The sequence below is a fragment of the Phoenix dactylifera genome, chromosome 8, assembly GCF_051530095.1.
Source record: "Phoenix dactylifera cultivar Ajwa chromosome 8, Ajwa_hap1_PhDact_Kaust_v1.1, whole genome shotgun sequence".
Lineage (NCBI taxonomy): Eukaryota > Viridiplantae > Streptophyta > Magnoliopsida > Arecales > Arecaceae > Phoenix > Phoenix dactylifera.
This window is the reverse complement of record NC_143197.1, coordinates 15,586,707-15,604,363: the sequence shown is the minus strand read 5'-3', so window position 1 is coordinate 15,604,363 and position 17,657 is coordinate 15,586,707. Positions and strand designations below refer to the sequence as shown.

At 41.8% G+C, this 17,657-nt stretch overlaps 1 protein-coding gene across 1 annotated transcript in view; it reads right to left on the bottom strand.

Moving 5' to 3' along the window:
* The window catches only part of LOC103724163 (RNI-like superfamily protein), a 56,691-nt gene that overhangs the window by 16,585 nt on the left and 22,449 nt on the right, over window positions 1–17,657 (bottom strand). The window contains exon 4 of the mRNA XM_039116670.3: window positions 368–445. Within this exon, the coding sequence (XP_038972598.1) occupies window positions 368–445 (78 nt within the window). The remainder of the gene's footprint in view (window positions 1–367; window positions 446–17,657) is intronic.

Below are 17,657 nucleotides of genomic sequence, written 5' to 3'. Positions count from 1 at the left end.
ATATGACTAAAGTTCCTCATATTTATGATGGTCAGGCTGTTAATAGTTTGGAGTTGGGCTTCGCAAATCCAAATTTTTGATAAGGCCAACCAGCAGCCCAACCCAATTAAATAAAACATGGCATCCTGGCCCATGACATCCCAATGATATCACCAGAAAGCTTACCGCCTCCAAATTTGATCACAAGTCTAAAAGCATGAAGCTCAAAAAGTGAATGGTCTGATGCAATTGCTGAGTACATGGTTATTCATATTCAAAGTTTAATATTGTACTTGTGGCAGCCACATCTTGACAATTCCATAAAAGTCCAGTAAGAAAATTATTAGCCACCATGCAACAGCAAATATTGTATGTAAACAATGCATACCCGCATCTTAGTATTTCCAAGGACTGGCAATGACAAATGAGCTCCGAGACACCCGCAGCAGTAATCTTATCGCACCGGCTGCACATGAAATCAGGCATTATACAACAAACTTTAACGAAACACCAAAAAGATTATGCTTGAAGCAGATGAAACTCAAGATAATATGACAGGAGAACAAGAAAAGAGCTCAGAATGGTAATTAATATAATTTAAATATAGTAAGCACGATAAAAAGGACCTGTATGATTTCTTCCAGGATAAAAATCTCTATTTATAGATTAAGAAGCTTAGCTTTCTGTTTGTTGCAAGTGCTAAAGAGAGTCGGGCAAGAACCAGATCTCCATAACAACCATTATCGTACAGAAAACTCCATAAGTAGCCTGATATCCATATTCAACTTAACTGATTCGTAACTATCATTGGAAGATTTCCTCAGCATAAATTTCATGAATCCTTTATCCATTGACTCATTATTACTCGATCATCACCATGCAGGTTGGGTGTAGAAAACAATGCCTAATTTTCCATAGCAAAGAGTAAATTGTCACGATCCCTTCCCTTACAAATCCCCTTGAGATTTTATGTTAGACTATAAAAGGAAAAATCATACTGGATGTTCTATTTCATTATCATGCTAAAATGTCAAAAAAACTATGATCAAACTTACCAGGAGTAATGACACAGAACGGAGGTGGGTGCTGCTGAATTTTTGTGGAAGATGGCTGAAATTGGTTGAACCCAAAGGTAATTTGAGTTAGAACGTGGTAATAAAGGATTCAAGGCCTACGTTTGAGGTCTAAAACCTAAGGAGATTTATGATGAATGACGGATTGAAACAATAACAATAAAAGTGCTGCGAGTTAAAGGTAATGGAGATAACTATGGGCTGAATATAAGAGTCTCACCTATACCCAAAACCCAAAGAGTTATTCTGGCGTCTCACCAAGGAAGAAGAAGAGCCTTTGAAGTCTCACCAAAGGAGAAGAAGAAGAAGCCTCAAGCCTCTAGATCACAAGCAATTTGCAAGCCAAAATATTCTCCCTTTATTCTTCAACGTCCACCTTTTAAATAGTGGGGCGTTGGAACAAAATAAGAAATTAATCTTATGATAAAACTCAGATTAAGACTCATGACTAAACTCGTAACTAAGGTAGGATTTGACCAAGTCAAGAGACCAAGTAGGATTTGACCAAGTCAAGGGATCAAATAAGACTCCTAATCAAAGTAGGAGTGGACCAAGTCCGCTTTTTCACTACATGACGTGGACCTTTTGATGCCACTTGGCAATCAATTATATAGACTCAATTAAAATACTCAATTCAGCAAACTACAACTCAATTAAGGACTTGATTGACAAAACGAACCAAAAATCAAACCCAACTTCATGCGCATGCCTTAAGGATTGGGCGCCTTGCTCTTGCATCAATTCCCTCTTGCTGAAGAAAAACTCGACTCCGTTGAGTTACGGGCCTGATAGAACTCATAAAGATCTGGGTTCAATCGTTGAACCTCTTCGGTCTTCAACCACGAGCAATCAGAAAGGGGCCTGTTCTTCCACTTTACCAAAAATTTTTGATAACCTCCTCGGCGTGTCGACACAATCTGATCGTTGAGCATACCTTTGATCTCTTCTTTTGGGGTTGATCTTCGAGGAAGGGAAGGTACGAGAGGCGTGTCTTCAACTTCAGCATAATGTCCTTCATAAAGCTGCAACTCTTCAACATTGACAATGGGGCTAATTTAAAGATCATCAGGTAATTCCAGCACATAAGCATTAGGACCCAGTCGCTTCAATATCTTGAATGGTCCCGTTCGTCGAGGATGAAGCTTCTGATATTGTTTTTGGGAGAAACGTTTAGCTTTTAATCTCATAAGAACAAGATCACCAACCTGAAATTCCAATGGACGACGCTTTGCATCTGCTCGTTGCTTGTAGAGCTCGGTGTTGATGGCAATTCGGCGTCAAACCTCAGCATGTATGTTCTGAATATGGTGTGAAAAGTCTTCTCCGCTTTCGTTGATTCGAGTAGAAGCTTGAGGAAGAGGAAGAAGATCAATCGGTTGGCGCAATTTCAGCCCTAGAACGACATCAAAAGGAGACAAGCCAATGGTTCGGTTGATGGAGCTGTTGTAGGCGAATTCGGCGTTCGGCAAAATCAGATCCCATGATGTCACATGATCACGAACCAAGCAGCGAAGTAGATTTCCAAGGCTCTGATTCACCACTTCGGTTTGCCCATCAGTTTGAGGGTGGTAAGCGCTGGAATAAGAGAGACGTGTGCCAAGCTTTGCCCATAATGTCTTCCAAAAGTAACTGACAAACTTGACATCACGATCTAAAACTATTGTCTTGGGTAGCCCATGCAAACGAACTACCTCCCTCAAGAATAAAGCAGCCACTCGAGATGCATTATAAGTTTTCGAACAAGGCACAAAGTGCGCCATCTTTGAAAACCTATCAACAATAACAAAGATAGAGTTATGGCTGTGTACCGTCTTTGGAAGCCCTAGCACGAAGTCCATGCTAAGATCCTCCCATGGAGAACTCGGAAGGGGCAAAGGAGAGTAAAACCGGCGTTGGTCTTCGATCCTTTGGCCAACTGATAGGTACGACAAAGTTTGATGATGCGGGTGACATCCTTGCGTAGGGTCGGCCAGAAGAAGCAGTCCTCCACCATGGCAATTGTTTTGTCACGCCCAAAGTGACCAGCAAGCCCTATAGAGTTGAAACGGACCGAAATTCCATCATTTTTGACCCCAAAATAGGTTGGTTAAATTAAAAGTTTTCTTTTTAGAGGGGAAGGCTTTGACCGAGCATATCTCCCAATCCGCGAAGAATTAGATAGAGCAACAGAAAGTAAAATTGATATAGAAGTCGAGATCTACCTCCTGTAAAATTTAGTTTTTATCATAATTATTTTTAAAAAATTTTATTTTTGGAAATTTAGTCCTATTAGAACTAGAAGAGGAGTTTGACCAGAATTGTGAAAGGCAGACCTCGCTATTATTATAAACTTTGATTGTATGATCATCAATGAAAGAAAAAAAGATGTAAACCCTACTTTCCAATTTTTTTATATTTTTTTAAATTTTTGAGAATTCGAGTTCAGCAAGTTGAGAGAATTCTTCCTTCTCTCCAATTAGATCAAGCAGTTTCTTAGTTCGATGGTGCACCTTAATATTTTAAATATATAACCTCTTCATTTGGGGGCATATGTAAGAAATATAGTGATAGAAAGCAACTACCTACCACTACTTTGAACCAATGTCTGCCGAATCGGGCCGAACCGCCCGGTTTTCCTCATACTGAGCCGACACGGTGCGGAACCAAGTCAGTTCGACTGTGGGGCTAGATACCGAACCCGAACCGATCGAAACTGGTCTGAACTGGGCCCAAACTGGTTCAAACCGATGCGAATCGACAGCTCGAAACCGGTGCGAACTGGACGATCCGCACCGATTTGGACCAGTTCGGGTATGGTTCTCCCTCTCTTCTTTTTTTATATTTGTTAGGTTGGGAAGACCTAAGAATTTTCTCAGGCCTTCCGTTGAAGTCTTCTTCAAACCCTCTGGCCAAAATTATGATTCAAGACGATTCAAGGAGGATCCAACACAAAATAAAGTATGTTTCCCCTCTCCTACCTCATTTTCTTCTTTTTTTTCAAAGTAGAAAATGCCCTAAAATTTTCAATATATGGAGAGATCATGCCAAAATCAAAAACTTTATAATATGTTGTAGATCTATAGATGATCTACACAATCCTACTAAAATTTTTAATTTTCAAATTATATAATTTTAAAATTAAAAATATATTTTTGCATTAAAAATTAAAAGAATAAAATAAAATTCAAAAATGACTGTAAAATCAGAAGCTTATTTAGGGGCATGCAAGCTACTCTCCATCTAAATTTAGTGTTCATTTATTCAAATTTAGATGCGATCATGCACAGCCTAAATTTAAAAAAATTGAGAAGTAGCCTTTAATACATGCCCACAAGCTTAGAAAAATATATGTAGTATCAATGGTAGGATTCTACATAGATCTGAGTTCAAATTAATTTTCTAAAATATTTATATTTAAAAATTATTTTTTAATTTTAAAAATAATTAAAAACATATAATTAATACAAAAAATCATGAAAATTTAGTAATACATATTATATAATTCAAAAGTATTTTCTTAAATAGAAAACATATTTTTTTAATTTATGATATTTAAACATATTTAAAAATTGAAAAATTATTAAAATATATAAATAAATTAAAAAATATGCAAAATTAGTACTATGTATTAGATAAGTCAAAAATATTTTTTGAAGTAAAAATATTTCTTTTAAGCTAATAAAATTTTACTATTTCTAAATAATTAATAAACTGACATGCTTGATAAACCTATATGAATGAAACTATCAAGCAAAAAAGATTTCAAGCATGATATTAGTTGGAATCATGGGCAAATGCTCTCGGCTCGACACCATTAAAGGTGCAACTGGTGAATATAAAATTTCAGGGAGTAACCAAGTTAAAGCAACACCTCGCTGATGTTTATCCCAACAGATCTATGCCAAAAATGCCCATAGGAGATCCGACATTTGATAAAGTACCTCACTGATTTCAGAGCAGCGAAGGAGAGAGTTGCCAAGAAGATGGAGTTGGATCGCCGAGTAGCAGAGCGACCTTTCATCACTCCAGAGAGCTAGAGAAAGCATCCGCTTGAGATGATGAGGAGGCATAGATCCAGTATATCAATCAGGCAAATCTGGATGATCAGTGGCAGTAGGATTTGCATATAGGAGACAGGCTCCTCGAGGTCATTTTGGAGGACACGATGCAGCTACAGATGACCTTGCACGTAAAATAGGATCCATAAACGTATCAGGTTCCAAGTCGTATATTAGATCCTATTACCCGCATCCACATGTAGCTTATGATCTATACGGATAAGGACAGATATGGTGGCATCATCCTCCAGTAGCTACTATCTTATGCAGCCCAAAGTATCTTACGGGTCGCTATCGGCATATTCGGATGGACTCCTCCACAGTCGTATTATCAGCAAAAGAATACCTCTCAGAGCCAGAGCTTTAGTGAGAGATTCGAGAGTGGTTATAACCTAGAGTACGTTCCTTATAGGATTAGCGTACAAAACTATAATGCCGCTTGTTAGAGGAGTGGGCTGATGTGCCTCCTCATTATGCTAATGATCTAGATATCTACGACAGGCATCGCCACTCAACGAAATTTTAAATATCAGTATGTTTGTTGTACTTTAAATATATGTAATTGATTATATCATTGTATATTTGTATTTCACTAATTATTTTATGTTTTGCATCACTCTAAGACATCAAGAAGCATCATTTACATGTATTGGGATCTTAGAAACATCAAAAAACATTAGAAAACATCAAATTATACTTAAAATCATTGCAAAAGTTGAAAAAAATTGATTACCAATAAATCAAACATAAAAAATATTGAAAAAAAATTGGTGTGCCAGTTCGGAACTGGCATGCCACTGCATACTGTGTCGGTACGGTACCGTACCGAACCGAGCGTCGATCGATACAGGTCTCGGTACTGGTTCAATGGACATTGCTTTAGCATACCAATTCGGCAGACCTTGCTTTGAACCATTCTAAAGATTTCTTCTATGTTTCCTTAATGACATAAACAATTACAAAACTTTGACACACTTGTCTACTCTAGAATCATGATCACATTTTCTTTTACTATTATTTTCTCCATTCATATTTGAATTTAATCTCAAAACAAGCATTTTAAATTAATTGCAAAAATCCTCAAACAATGCTCAATCCACTACAAAAACCAATCAAATCTTGGCCCGCCATAGGAATGGAGCTATGTCATCATCAAGGGAGTTAAGGCCCCCACACAAAAATTTTCCATTATTTTGAGTTTTAGTGTGCATGGTCCTTTCTCAAGCATGGCCCCCCTCTTGCTTAAATTCCTGCTCTATTTGATTGGTTAAAAGAGAATTTAAAATTTTGTGCACCTCAGTCCATACAAATTCAATCGCCAACTCTGACAATAATTTTTTACTCAAATATAAATGTATATATAATATACATAGATACATACATATAATATTTATATTTTTTTATTTATATTACATTTTTTATTTATATTTCTTTTGCTTGGGTGCTTCAATTTTATAATTTTTTAGTCTTGCTGTATCCATATACTTGTACTTGCTTTGAGCTAGTAAGGTCGTAGGCATCAGCCCAGACCCCAAATCAAGAAAAAAAATAAATATAAGTAGAAATGCACAACATATGACCTTAGAGAATATTCTGTTTTAGCAACATATATTCAATATTTTAAAATTTTAAAGTACATGCAAGATTAGTATTAAAATTTTAGTAACAAAAATCAATAAATACAAGAAAGTAGATATAAATATATTTGTGTAGCTTCTAATAAGACTAATTTACACTAAAGGCATTTTTTTAAAGTCCATGTACATTTAAAAAATATAAAACAATAAAATCTCTAAGAAAAGTTACAAAAAACTACCGAGATCATGGAATGTTGAATAGGCCCGTACCAGCCGGTTCAGCCCATACCAAACCGGTCTGGTTCAAGCGTGGAAAACAGTTCCAATCCAAAGGGGCCGGAACCGACCAGTATAAGCTTAGTACCGGTGCAAACCGGACCGGTTCGCAAAGATACAAGCTCGGAACTGGTTTCTCTGCGCCCGCGCTGGACATTTAATGCCACAGAGTGGCATTTAATGCCTCTATGGCATTCGCGTCTGCTGGGCGCATGCGGGGAACCGTGAGCGGATGTGAGCTGGAAACCTCGCTCGTGCGCAATTCCCCGCACTCGGACTCGGAACCGTGCCCTATGCCAGCCATTTAATGCCACTGTGGCATTCTGTTGAGGACCCAGCTCAGCCACATCGCTGTGGTGGCAGGACAAGGGAGCAGTTGATGGTTATGGACGAGATTCATCCATGACATCGGCATCGTGTAGGATCCGCCCGCGTGCCAGAACTCGTGTTGAGGACCCCCGCAAACACCGCCATCGGATCCCACCACCAAGGAGAAGTCTGGGCCCAAAAGAAGCCGAAGGAGGATCATGCCAAGAGCAAGAGCAAGAGCAAAGAGCAAGGCTCGGGCCAACTCCTTTGCTTGGAGGGTTGGCCGAGCCTTGGCCAAAGCCCCATCACCCTTGGTCAAGCTCGGCCAAGACAAGCTCGGCCACGACAGCCATGTCGACACCTTAGCCACTTGATCCGTCCGCCCAGGGCCTTCCAAGGGCAACTATGTAATTGGCCCTTCTTAGGGTTGTAAGGGGGGCATATAAAAAATGTTGGGAGGAAGATTAGGGCATCTTTTTGGAGAGTATTCATCTTGTTCAACCGCCAAGGCTTTGGGGAGGCTTTGCCTCATTCTTTCGGTCCTTAGATCATTGTCTAGGACTTGGGCTAGTGTAGGATAAATCAATCCTCACTAGATTGGGCTAGCAAGAGTCGATCATAGTTCTCGTTAGATTATTCTTGTAACTTCATTTTGGGAATAGAAACAATCCAACAAACTTTCCTCTACATCATCTCTTGTGTTGATTGTTCTTCTTCAAGCCAAGGGACGGGCCAAGCTGCAGCCAGTAGACCCGCCCCTTATCTTGATTCCCTTGGCCACTTAGAGGTTGGCCCGCATCCGTACACTTTGAAGCATGGAATGCCGTACCGGCCCATACCGGCCGGTACGGGCCGGTACGTACCAGTCCGGTCCTAGACCGGTACCGGAACCACAAGAAAACCGATATTTTCCGATTTTTTAGCCGAACCGGCCGGTACGGGCTCCGTACCGGTCGAAACCGGACGGTATGGAGCCCGTACCGGCCGATACCACTTGGTTCGCACCGGTACGATTTTTTTTTTAGAACCACAGCGCCTCGCCCTGTGGTTTTTGAAACCACCGCGTACCGGCCGGTATGTACCGAACCGGACCGGTACCGTACAGGTCTGGCCGGCCACCAGTACTCCAACCGGTACCAGTACGGCGGACCTTGCTTTGAAGCATCCGCAAGAGGTGCAAGGCAAGGAGATTGGTGTGGTGGCTTGGGGCTGAAAGCCGCCCTCCAACATTGGTGCTTTCATTGAGACCTTCATTGGAAGATCTCTTCCAAGAGGTAACACCTATAAACCCAGAAATTTCAGATTTGGATTTGGGTGGGTTAAGAGCTGTAAATACTGAGCGTATTTTAGTTTGGAAAGTTTTAAATTCCTGCAAGCATCCATACATGCTGTTGTGAGTGTGGGTGGGTGCATTGGAGAGTTATTGTTTGGGATAGTGAGGAGTTTAAGTTTCTGCATACTATACAATTGCTTTTGTGAATGTGTGGACTGTTAGAGACCGAGTTGGAGGCTTGAAGGGGCTGTTTTTGCTGCTGAGGTGGGTCGGTTCATCCGTTGGGTGACGACCACAGGTCGGAAGAGGTCACAACAGTGGGCGGACACAAGTGCAAGAGCTGGAAAACAAAGTTTGCAGTGGTTGGCAACAACAGGAAAATTTTGGGTGCAGTGGACAGTATTTTGGGCAGCCGAGCCAAAGGTGTTTGAAGTTAGGTCTGAGACAGCAGCAGAAGGGACCAAAGGTGCATTGGAAGCCATGGAGTCGGGGGCCAATTCCAACACTCAACAGCAGCGGCTTGAGGCTCTAGAGGGGAGCTCAACGCAACTCAGCCGGGCATTGGAAAATCTCTCCAATACCTTGGCTTAAATGAGGAGGGAAACCAATGGGAATTTGGAGAGATTAGAAAGGAGATTGGGGGAAAGAGAAAGAAAGAGAGAGTATAGGAGGATCAATGAAGAAGAGCATTGGTCGCATGCCAGGCAGGGCCAAGTGAGGGATGAGAAGGAGAGTGATGTGGCAAGCATTCATGCTAACCACCATGGAGAGTATGGTCATGGGAGAAACATGAAGAGAGGAGGAAGAGTAGAACCCGAGGGGTTGTAGTGGAGAGATGGCTAGAGGAGGATCGGCCAAGGACAAGGTGGGGTAACCATGGTGAGGGAGATAGTGAGCCCGAAGAAGAGCCCTTCCATGCTCCAGGACCTATTAGCCGAAGAGGTTCCATGGATGGGAGGAGAGGCCGGATGGGAGATGGCTATGGGGAGTATGATACTAGGGGTTCAAGGCCTCGAGAGAAAGGCAAGCCAAAGATAGAGTTTCCAAAATTCAGCGGGGAAGACCCCTACGAGTGGATGGATAAGGCTGCACTATACTTCTATGTGTATGAGATTCCAACGGGGGATCGGGTGACATTGGCTAGTTTTCACTTGGAAGGAAGAGCAAGCCGCTGGTGGAGATGGCTTAAAACCATTTATGAGAAGGAAGAAAGAAGGCTAGGGTGGTCAGCCTTTGAGAAGGAATTCATGTCACAATGAGGTCCTTCACCGATAGTAAACCACCATAGGCAATTGGCCAAATTGAAGCAAGAGGGAAGAGTACAGACTTATATTGATGAGTTCCGACAGCTCCAAATAATGGTTAGTGGGTGGTCGGAGGAAGCTCTTCTAGGCACTTTCATTGATGGGCTAAAGCAAGGGTTGGCAAGAGAGTTGAAACTCAAACAACCGGTCAGCTTGCAAGAAGCAATGAGGATGGCAGAAATTTTGGAAGAAGGCTACCGCTCGGAGAAGCATGTGTTCAAGGCAGATTCCAGCAGCAAGAAAGATGAATCCTTGCCACCAAATACCACTTGGAAGGGCAAGGAAGGGGCTGATGGCAGCAGCAAAGGCCGAGCTAATGAAGTGAAGAAGTTGTCCCGAGAGGAGCTGCAAGTTTGTATCAACAAAGGGGCAAGGGACACCAATGTAGAAGTGGCCAAGCGTATTTGCTAGATGTTTGCAGCGAGGAAGAGGAGGAGAGGACTGAAAATTCTGATGCATGCTGTGAAAATTCTGAGCATAGAGAAGTGGCCAAGCATGGTGCTGAAAGTGATGAAGCAGAATTGTACTTGCATGCCATGTCAGGGGTGCAAAGGCCTACTACAATGAGACTTATGGCATGGGTCGGCAAGCACAAAGTTACCTTGCTAGTTGACAATGGAGCTTCCCATAACTTCATCAATTTTGGGATAGTTCAAAAGTTAGGATTGAAGGGTTCAGCAGTGGATTTATTTGAGGTAAGGATTGCAAGTGGTGAAAGGATGAAATGTGAAGAGATTGTGAGAAGAGTTCAAATGAATGTTCAAGGGGTAGGATTCAGAGTGGATCTGCATATTTTACAGCTTGTTGGACTCGAGGTGGTGTTGGGACATGCATGGCTATGGGGTTTGGGAAGAGTAGTGCAAGATTATGAGTCGATGACCATAGAGTTCGAGCTGGATGGGAGGAAAAGGAAATGGATGGCCATGAACAGCAGAGAGAAGAGGCCTTGTGAGGCCAATATGTTGGAAAAGATTGTGAGTCCGGGGCCGCAGAAATTCAAGGAGATGTTACTCGGTTATGAGCTCAAACTTGTCTACCAACCGAGCACGGAAGACAAGGGTGCTGATGCACCATCGAGACACTGAGAGGCGGCAAGTTTTGGTGACCAGGCACAGCAGAATTGGGAGAGGGTAGAGGCATATGATGAGGGACTTGCACCATACAGTTTGAGGGGTGATCTGATTTTCTGCATGAGGTATGGGTATGGGCACTTCTACAACAGCAATGATGGTGGTCATTTGGGGTGCCGCATCCATGTGAAGTATCCCTTTCATGGGAGGCAGCATAGGAAGAGGAGGAGGACACGGCATGGGCTGATCTTGTGGGGTAGGAAGCCTAAGGGTGAAGACACATGGGAGGACTATGATGTAGGGGTCCAGCAATACTCACGCTTTATCCTTGAGGACAAGGATACCTTCCAAGGGAGAAGGAATGTTGAGAACCTAGCTTAGCCACACCGTTGTGGTGGCAGGGCAAGGGAGCAGCTGATGGTTATGGATGAGGTTCATCCACGACATCGGCATCGCGTGAGATCCGCCCACGTGCCAGACCTCGTGTTGAGGACCCCCGCAAACACCGCCGTCGGATCCCACCACCAAGGAGAAGTTCGGGCCCGGAAGAAGCCGAAGGAGGATCATGCCAAGAGCAAGAGCAAGACTCGGGCCAACTCCATTGCTTGGAGGGTTGGCCGAGCCTTGGTCATAGCCCATTCACTCATGGCCGAGCCTTGGCCAAAGCCCCGTCACCCTTGGTCAAGCTTGGCCAACACAAGCTCGGCCAAGTCAAGCTCGGCTAAGACAAGCTTGGCCAAGTCAAGCTCGGCCAATACTTCTTGGACGACCTCTTAGATTCTGTCTGGTGCCACAATATTTTCCAAGATCGATCTGAAAAGTGGGTACCACCAGATTCGGATTCGTCCTGGGGATGAATGAAAGACTGCCTTCAAAACAAAAGATGCACTCTACGAATGGTTAGTCATGCCATTCGGATTAACCAACGCTCCCAGTACTTTTTCGAGGGTGATGACTCAAATATGACCTTTCTTGAACAAATTTGTTGTTGTGTACTTTGACGACATCCTCATATACAGTCGAACTCGGGAGCTCCATCTCACACATCTAAGGCAAGTTTGTGATGTCCTTAGAAAAAAAAGTTTCTTTGCAAATCCCAAGAAGTGTGCCTTTCTAACCGATCATGTCACTTTCTTAGGGTTCATTGTGTCGTCTAAGGGTGTCTCTGCTGATCCTGAGAAGGTAAGCACGATAATAGATTGGCCCGAGCCCAAGTCTCTATCGGAAGTACGTAGTTTCCATGAGTTAGCCACTTTCTACCGCCGCTTCATTAGGAGTTTTAGTTCGATAATGTCTCCTATCACAGATTGCATAAAGAAAGGAGACTTTACCTAGACAAAATCTGCATCCCAAGTGTTTAACGAAATTAAGAAAAGCATGACAGAAGCTCCGTCTTGCGCCTCTCTGATTTCACGAAGGTGTTTGAGGTTGCAGTTGATGCCTCTGGAGTTGGCATAGGTGGCGTGTTAAGCCAAGAAAGTTACTCTGTCGCATTCTTCAGTGACAAAATAAATGACAGTAGGTTATGTTACTCCACCTATGACAAGAATTCTATGCCGTGCAAGCCTTGCGACATTGGCGACACTATTTGCTACTGTGAGAGTTTATCTTATATTCGGACCACGAGGCTTTAAAATATCTCAACTTCTAAAAAAAATCGAACCATAGATACGGCCAATGAGTCGAGTTTCTCTAAGCTTATACCTTTGTCTTGAAGCACAAGGCTGGAGTTGAGAACAAAGTTGCTAACGCGCTCAGTCGACGAATCTTCCTCCTATCTCTGACGAGCACGAAAGTAATAGGCTTTGAAAGGATCAAGGAACAGTATGTCTCTTGTCCTGACTTTAGGGACATATACTTGACCGTGCGTAACGGAGTGGATCGAGAGCAGAACGATTTCTTTTTGCAAAGTAATTCTCCTTCGATCCAATCGACTGTGTATCCCTTGAACCTCAGTGAGAGATTTCTTAGTATAAAAAATACACGCTGGAGACTTTCTGGACATTTTGGGCCAGACAAGACCGTTGAAATGGTGGAGTCGTTTCTTTTGGCTAAGTCTCAAGAGAGACGTGGCTAAAATTGCCAGTCAGTGTCGTACCCAAGGTTGGACAAATCGACCAAACCGAAGTAAAGATTGGTACCGGTTCGGAACCAGCACCGAATGGTTCTGAAAAAACGCACGGACGCGTTATGCTGCAGAGTGGCATTACTCTGCCGCATTCAAACTGGCCACGCGGGGCAGCACGTGGGCTCGCTGCCCCACACGGCGAGCCCACGGGGAACCGTGCGCGATTCCCACCGCATGAAATGGGCACGGGCACGAGTCAAGGACGTGTTTTCCCACTCGCGCCTGCGTCCCCGCGCGCGGGCGCACTGCCCCACGTGCGGGCGCGCTCCCCACGGCCTCTCTTTTTTTTCTTTTCTTTTTCTTCCTCTTCTTCTCGAGCTCCTCCTCTCTTCTTCCCTCTCTCCTCTCTTCTCCTCTTTCCCCCTTCTCCCGCAAGCAAAGGAGCACTTCTTCCCCGCGAGGTGCTCGGAAGGAAAAAAGAGGCCCGGTAGCGCGAGAGGTCTTCTTTTCCTCTCTCCTCTCCCCTTCTCCATGAGTATCGGTGCAAACCGGTGCGGCTCGCACGGGTTTGGGCTTGTATCGGTGCGAACCACACCGGTACGGGCAAGAAACCGAATTCCATCGCTGTACCATACCGGTGGAGATCGGTACCGGTAAGGTATAGACTGAACCGGTCGGTTCCGACCGATTCAGCAGACCATGGTCGTACCTGTCACCTAGCTAACCACATAAACAGAATACTGGTCTGTACACTCCACTATCTGTTCCTGAGTGTCCATAGCAAGATGTCAATATGAATTTCGTGTTAGGACTTTCTCGTACTTCCATCAGGCACGATTCCATTTTTGTGGTCGTGGACCGTTTCTTAAAAATGGCTCACTTTCTCCCCTGCTCTAAAACTTCCGATGCCTCTAGAATTGCCAACTTTATTTTGATGAGGTCGTTAGACTCGATGGCCTTCATAAATCTATTGTGTTTGATAGGGACATTAAATTCATGAGTTACTTTTGGACCTTTTGGCACATGATGGGCACTAAACTGAAATTTTTCTCTGCCTACCATCCTCAAACCGATGGCCAGACTGAAGATATCAACCGTAGCCTTGAAAACCTGTTGAGATGTCTGGTAGGTGAACATGCTAGGACCTGAGATTTAGTGTTACTGACAGCTGAGTTTGTATATAACAATTCGGTCAACAAGTCCATGGCATAAGTCCATTTGAAGTAGTGCATGATTACAAACCTAGGTAGCCTATAGACCTGATCTCCATGTCTCATCAGCATAGAGTGTCTGAGTCTGCACGGTCATTTGCATTGCATCTAGATTCATTGCATCAAAAGATCAGCAAACGCATTTACTCTAATAATTTAAAATATAAATGTCTTGCTGATTCGCATAAACGTTATCAAGAGCTAAGTGTAGGAGATTATGTCATGGTAAGAATTAGGCCTGAACGACTTTCTTCCGGAATGTTCAAAAAACTGCAAGCTCGAAGTGCGAGTCCTTTCAAAGTCCTAAAGAAAATTAATTTGAATGCATATTTGTAGATCTTCCTGATGACTATGGGATTAGTGCGACATTTAATATCGAAGGTTTAATTCCCTATAAAGAGACAGCAGTTATCCCTTCTGACGCCTTTGTTGATACATCTTCCTCTGATGATAACCCTGACCCATTACCTGTTGTTGAGCTGCCACCTACAAAATTTCATCCACACAGAGAACAAATAGAACATATATTAGATGAGCAGGTTATGTCAACCAAGAACGGTGGATACCAACGTTACCTTGTTCGGTAGAAAGGCCAACCAGAGTCTGACGTGACATGAATTTCCAGAGCTAAGTTGCAACGCCTTGACCCTGACCTTCTGGACCAGTACGACAGCCGGCCAAACCTGCACTCGACGAGGTCGAGTTTTTCCCACCTAGGAGTTGATCGGGACATCAGAGCCGTTCATTTAGATGATAGAGCCATCAGAGCCATTCACTCACGTTCGCACCAGGGATTGACATCATTATGGCTAGGAGATGATCTTGAGCCACCAGTTTGAGTCAGGCTCCGGATTGGGTCCATTCGAGTCTGCGTCATTTCTAATTTATTGCATTATTAGTTGCTTTTGTTATTGCTTGAGTCGATTTGGTTAGTTGTTGAGTTAAGTAATTAGATCAATTGATCAATGTAAGACCTAATTATAAAGGTCCAATTTTGGGTGTGATCAGTTGGTTTAATGGTCCAATGTAAGTGCTTAATTGATGTGATGTAAGGTCCAATTTATAAGGGCCTAAATTTGGTACGTAGTCAACTGATTGACCTGATGTAAGGCCTATATAAAGACCACCCCTCTCAAAAATTAGGGCATTGAAGAATTGAATAAAATTAGCCTTCCTTTCTTCTTCCTCTTTTCTTCTTCCACTTCCTTCCCTATCCTACCTGCAGTGGTCCTCCATCAATCGTACCAGTCCGATAGGCGACCAGTATGCCTACAGGTATTGGTACGACGTACCTTGATCGAGATAGCTATCAGGATGAAGCAGGATGCGGCACATCCCTTTTCGTGGAAAAATCGGGACACCCCCATCCCACAAGATTTAAAACCTCATTATAAACCTAATTTCCATCTTAGAAAATGTAATAAGTTGCCATGGCTTGAATTGATAGCATAATAACCAGTAGGCACATCATCACCTCTTTTATTTTATTCTTTCCATATTTTAGTTTATTTCCTCCATCATAATTATTACCAATGTCTTCATCCATCTTTCCATTCTTTTGGATAATAAATCCAAGATATAAAAGTCAATCTACTTGCCACCGATTTTAATTATACTCTTGTCACGTCCTCTTGATTTCTAAAAATTTTATCCACATAAATCTTCCTTTAATTACAACTTATCATTTGATTTGATCCAAAACAAGGTTTTGAAAAATAATCATTTATTATCAAAAATTGTAAGATATAGCGAGATTGTTCTAAGATGTTGAGAATCAAAAATTTTGTTGATTTTCAAGAAGTGCTAACCCAATTGTTTAGCACTTTAGCATACTAATCTTTTCTCAAGTGCCAACAAATGTTAAAAAGCTAGAAGAGTTGACCAAGTAAATTTGTCTGACCATTCACCCAAGATAGTATTCTGCTCGGTCAAAATAGAAACCCATGATTGCTAACAAACTGTGCAGCTCGTTGACCCAGGCAATTCAAACACTCAAACTACCTTGAGCAAATCATACTCGCCCATCCAAGGTAAAGATTTTAGGTGGGATATGGAAGCTAAAAAGGGGGAAGCTTTTTAATCTTCGGCGGTTGAACCAAAAAGTCATGACCTGGCCATCAGTGCAGCTTAGTCTGGGTCAGCAAGTTTAGTACAATGGTCCCAAATCCCAATGCTATTATCTATTCAGGTATGTTACAAGGCGATCAAAATGTCTAATAAATCATTTTAGATACAATATATTGGTTCCTCGCACTTGCTAATTATCCCATGCTATATAACAGTACCAATCCTTGGGAGCTCTTCATCAAACATTTGCATTTTTCAGTATCTATATCATATAAGATTGTATACCGACCTTTATTCATTTCATTATTTCTTCATATTTTCTTCATAGACACAATAGATCAATGATATTGTCCATGATTTTGTATAATCCCAATTAATGATTCTTGGTGTCTTCAATGCTACGAAAATGCTGACATATCTTTGAGCCTCTTTTTCAAAATATAACTATAAGAGTTGCGAAATCTGAAAAGATAGCCTTTTTTTTTATAAACTCTTGAGCACCAAAACAATGCAAAAGAAGAAAAAAAACAAAGTTAACAGAATAAAGGTTAAATACATCTGGAATCTCTTTTACTGTTGTTGGTGCTTGGAAGATATGGATATGCAGAATATGCTCATATCCATTTCCATGATCAACATGCCTTGCGTCGGTTGAAATGGGTTCAAGAATTGACACCACCCTCTTCCTCTCCACTTCTCTACTCAAAATTTGTAAATATTGATATTCATATGTATACCGTCCTAGGATATAAATATTTTTTTGAAATTTTTCTCAAACCCCAACGTTGATGCAGATGTATCATACAGTTACCATTACAGATACCCACATAGCAGGACATGGATACTAACACATCTTAACGAAGGTTCTTTTCATCTTCATAGTCTATTTATATTTAAACTTCAGTTACATAGTTATTTGTTTATTTAAAATCCAAAGTTTTATAGATTTGGTTGATTTTTCCATCATAATTATCATATCTAACTCATTTATTATACTCTTTGGAACAAATAATTAATACTGTAAATATCTAATTTTACTCTGCATTTGCCTAAAGAAATATGGATACTTCTCATCCTTTCAATCCAAAAATATGACAAATAAAATAAAGGATATTACTACTTTACAATTCATGTGTGTTTGCTTATAACAAATGAGGATATGAATTTGAATAGTCCTCTTGATATCCCATATTGTACACACATTATGAGGTATGAAACCGACCAACGTCTGATGCTTTTTTAACCTTAATAGAAAGACTTGGTAAAATTTTTCAGAACTAATAGAATACCCAGCCCTATGATTTCTTGAAGTTGGTTTTTATATCTTTTGCTTCTCGATTTATGGTCCTTTGTTTATCATCCCTGCATTTCATGATTATTTTTCTAAAATTCCTAGCATGCCTCCAATAATTT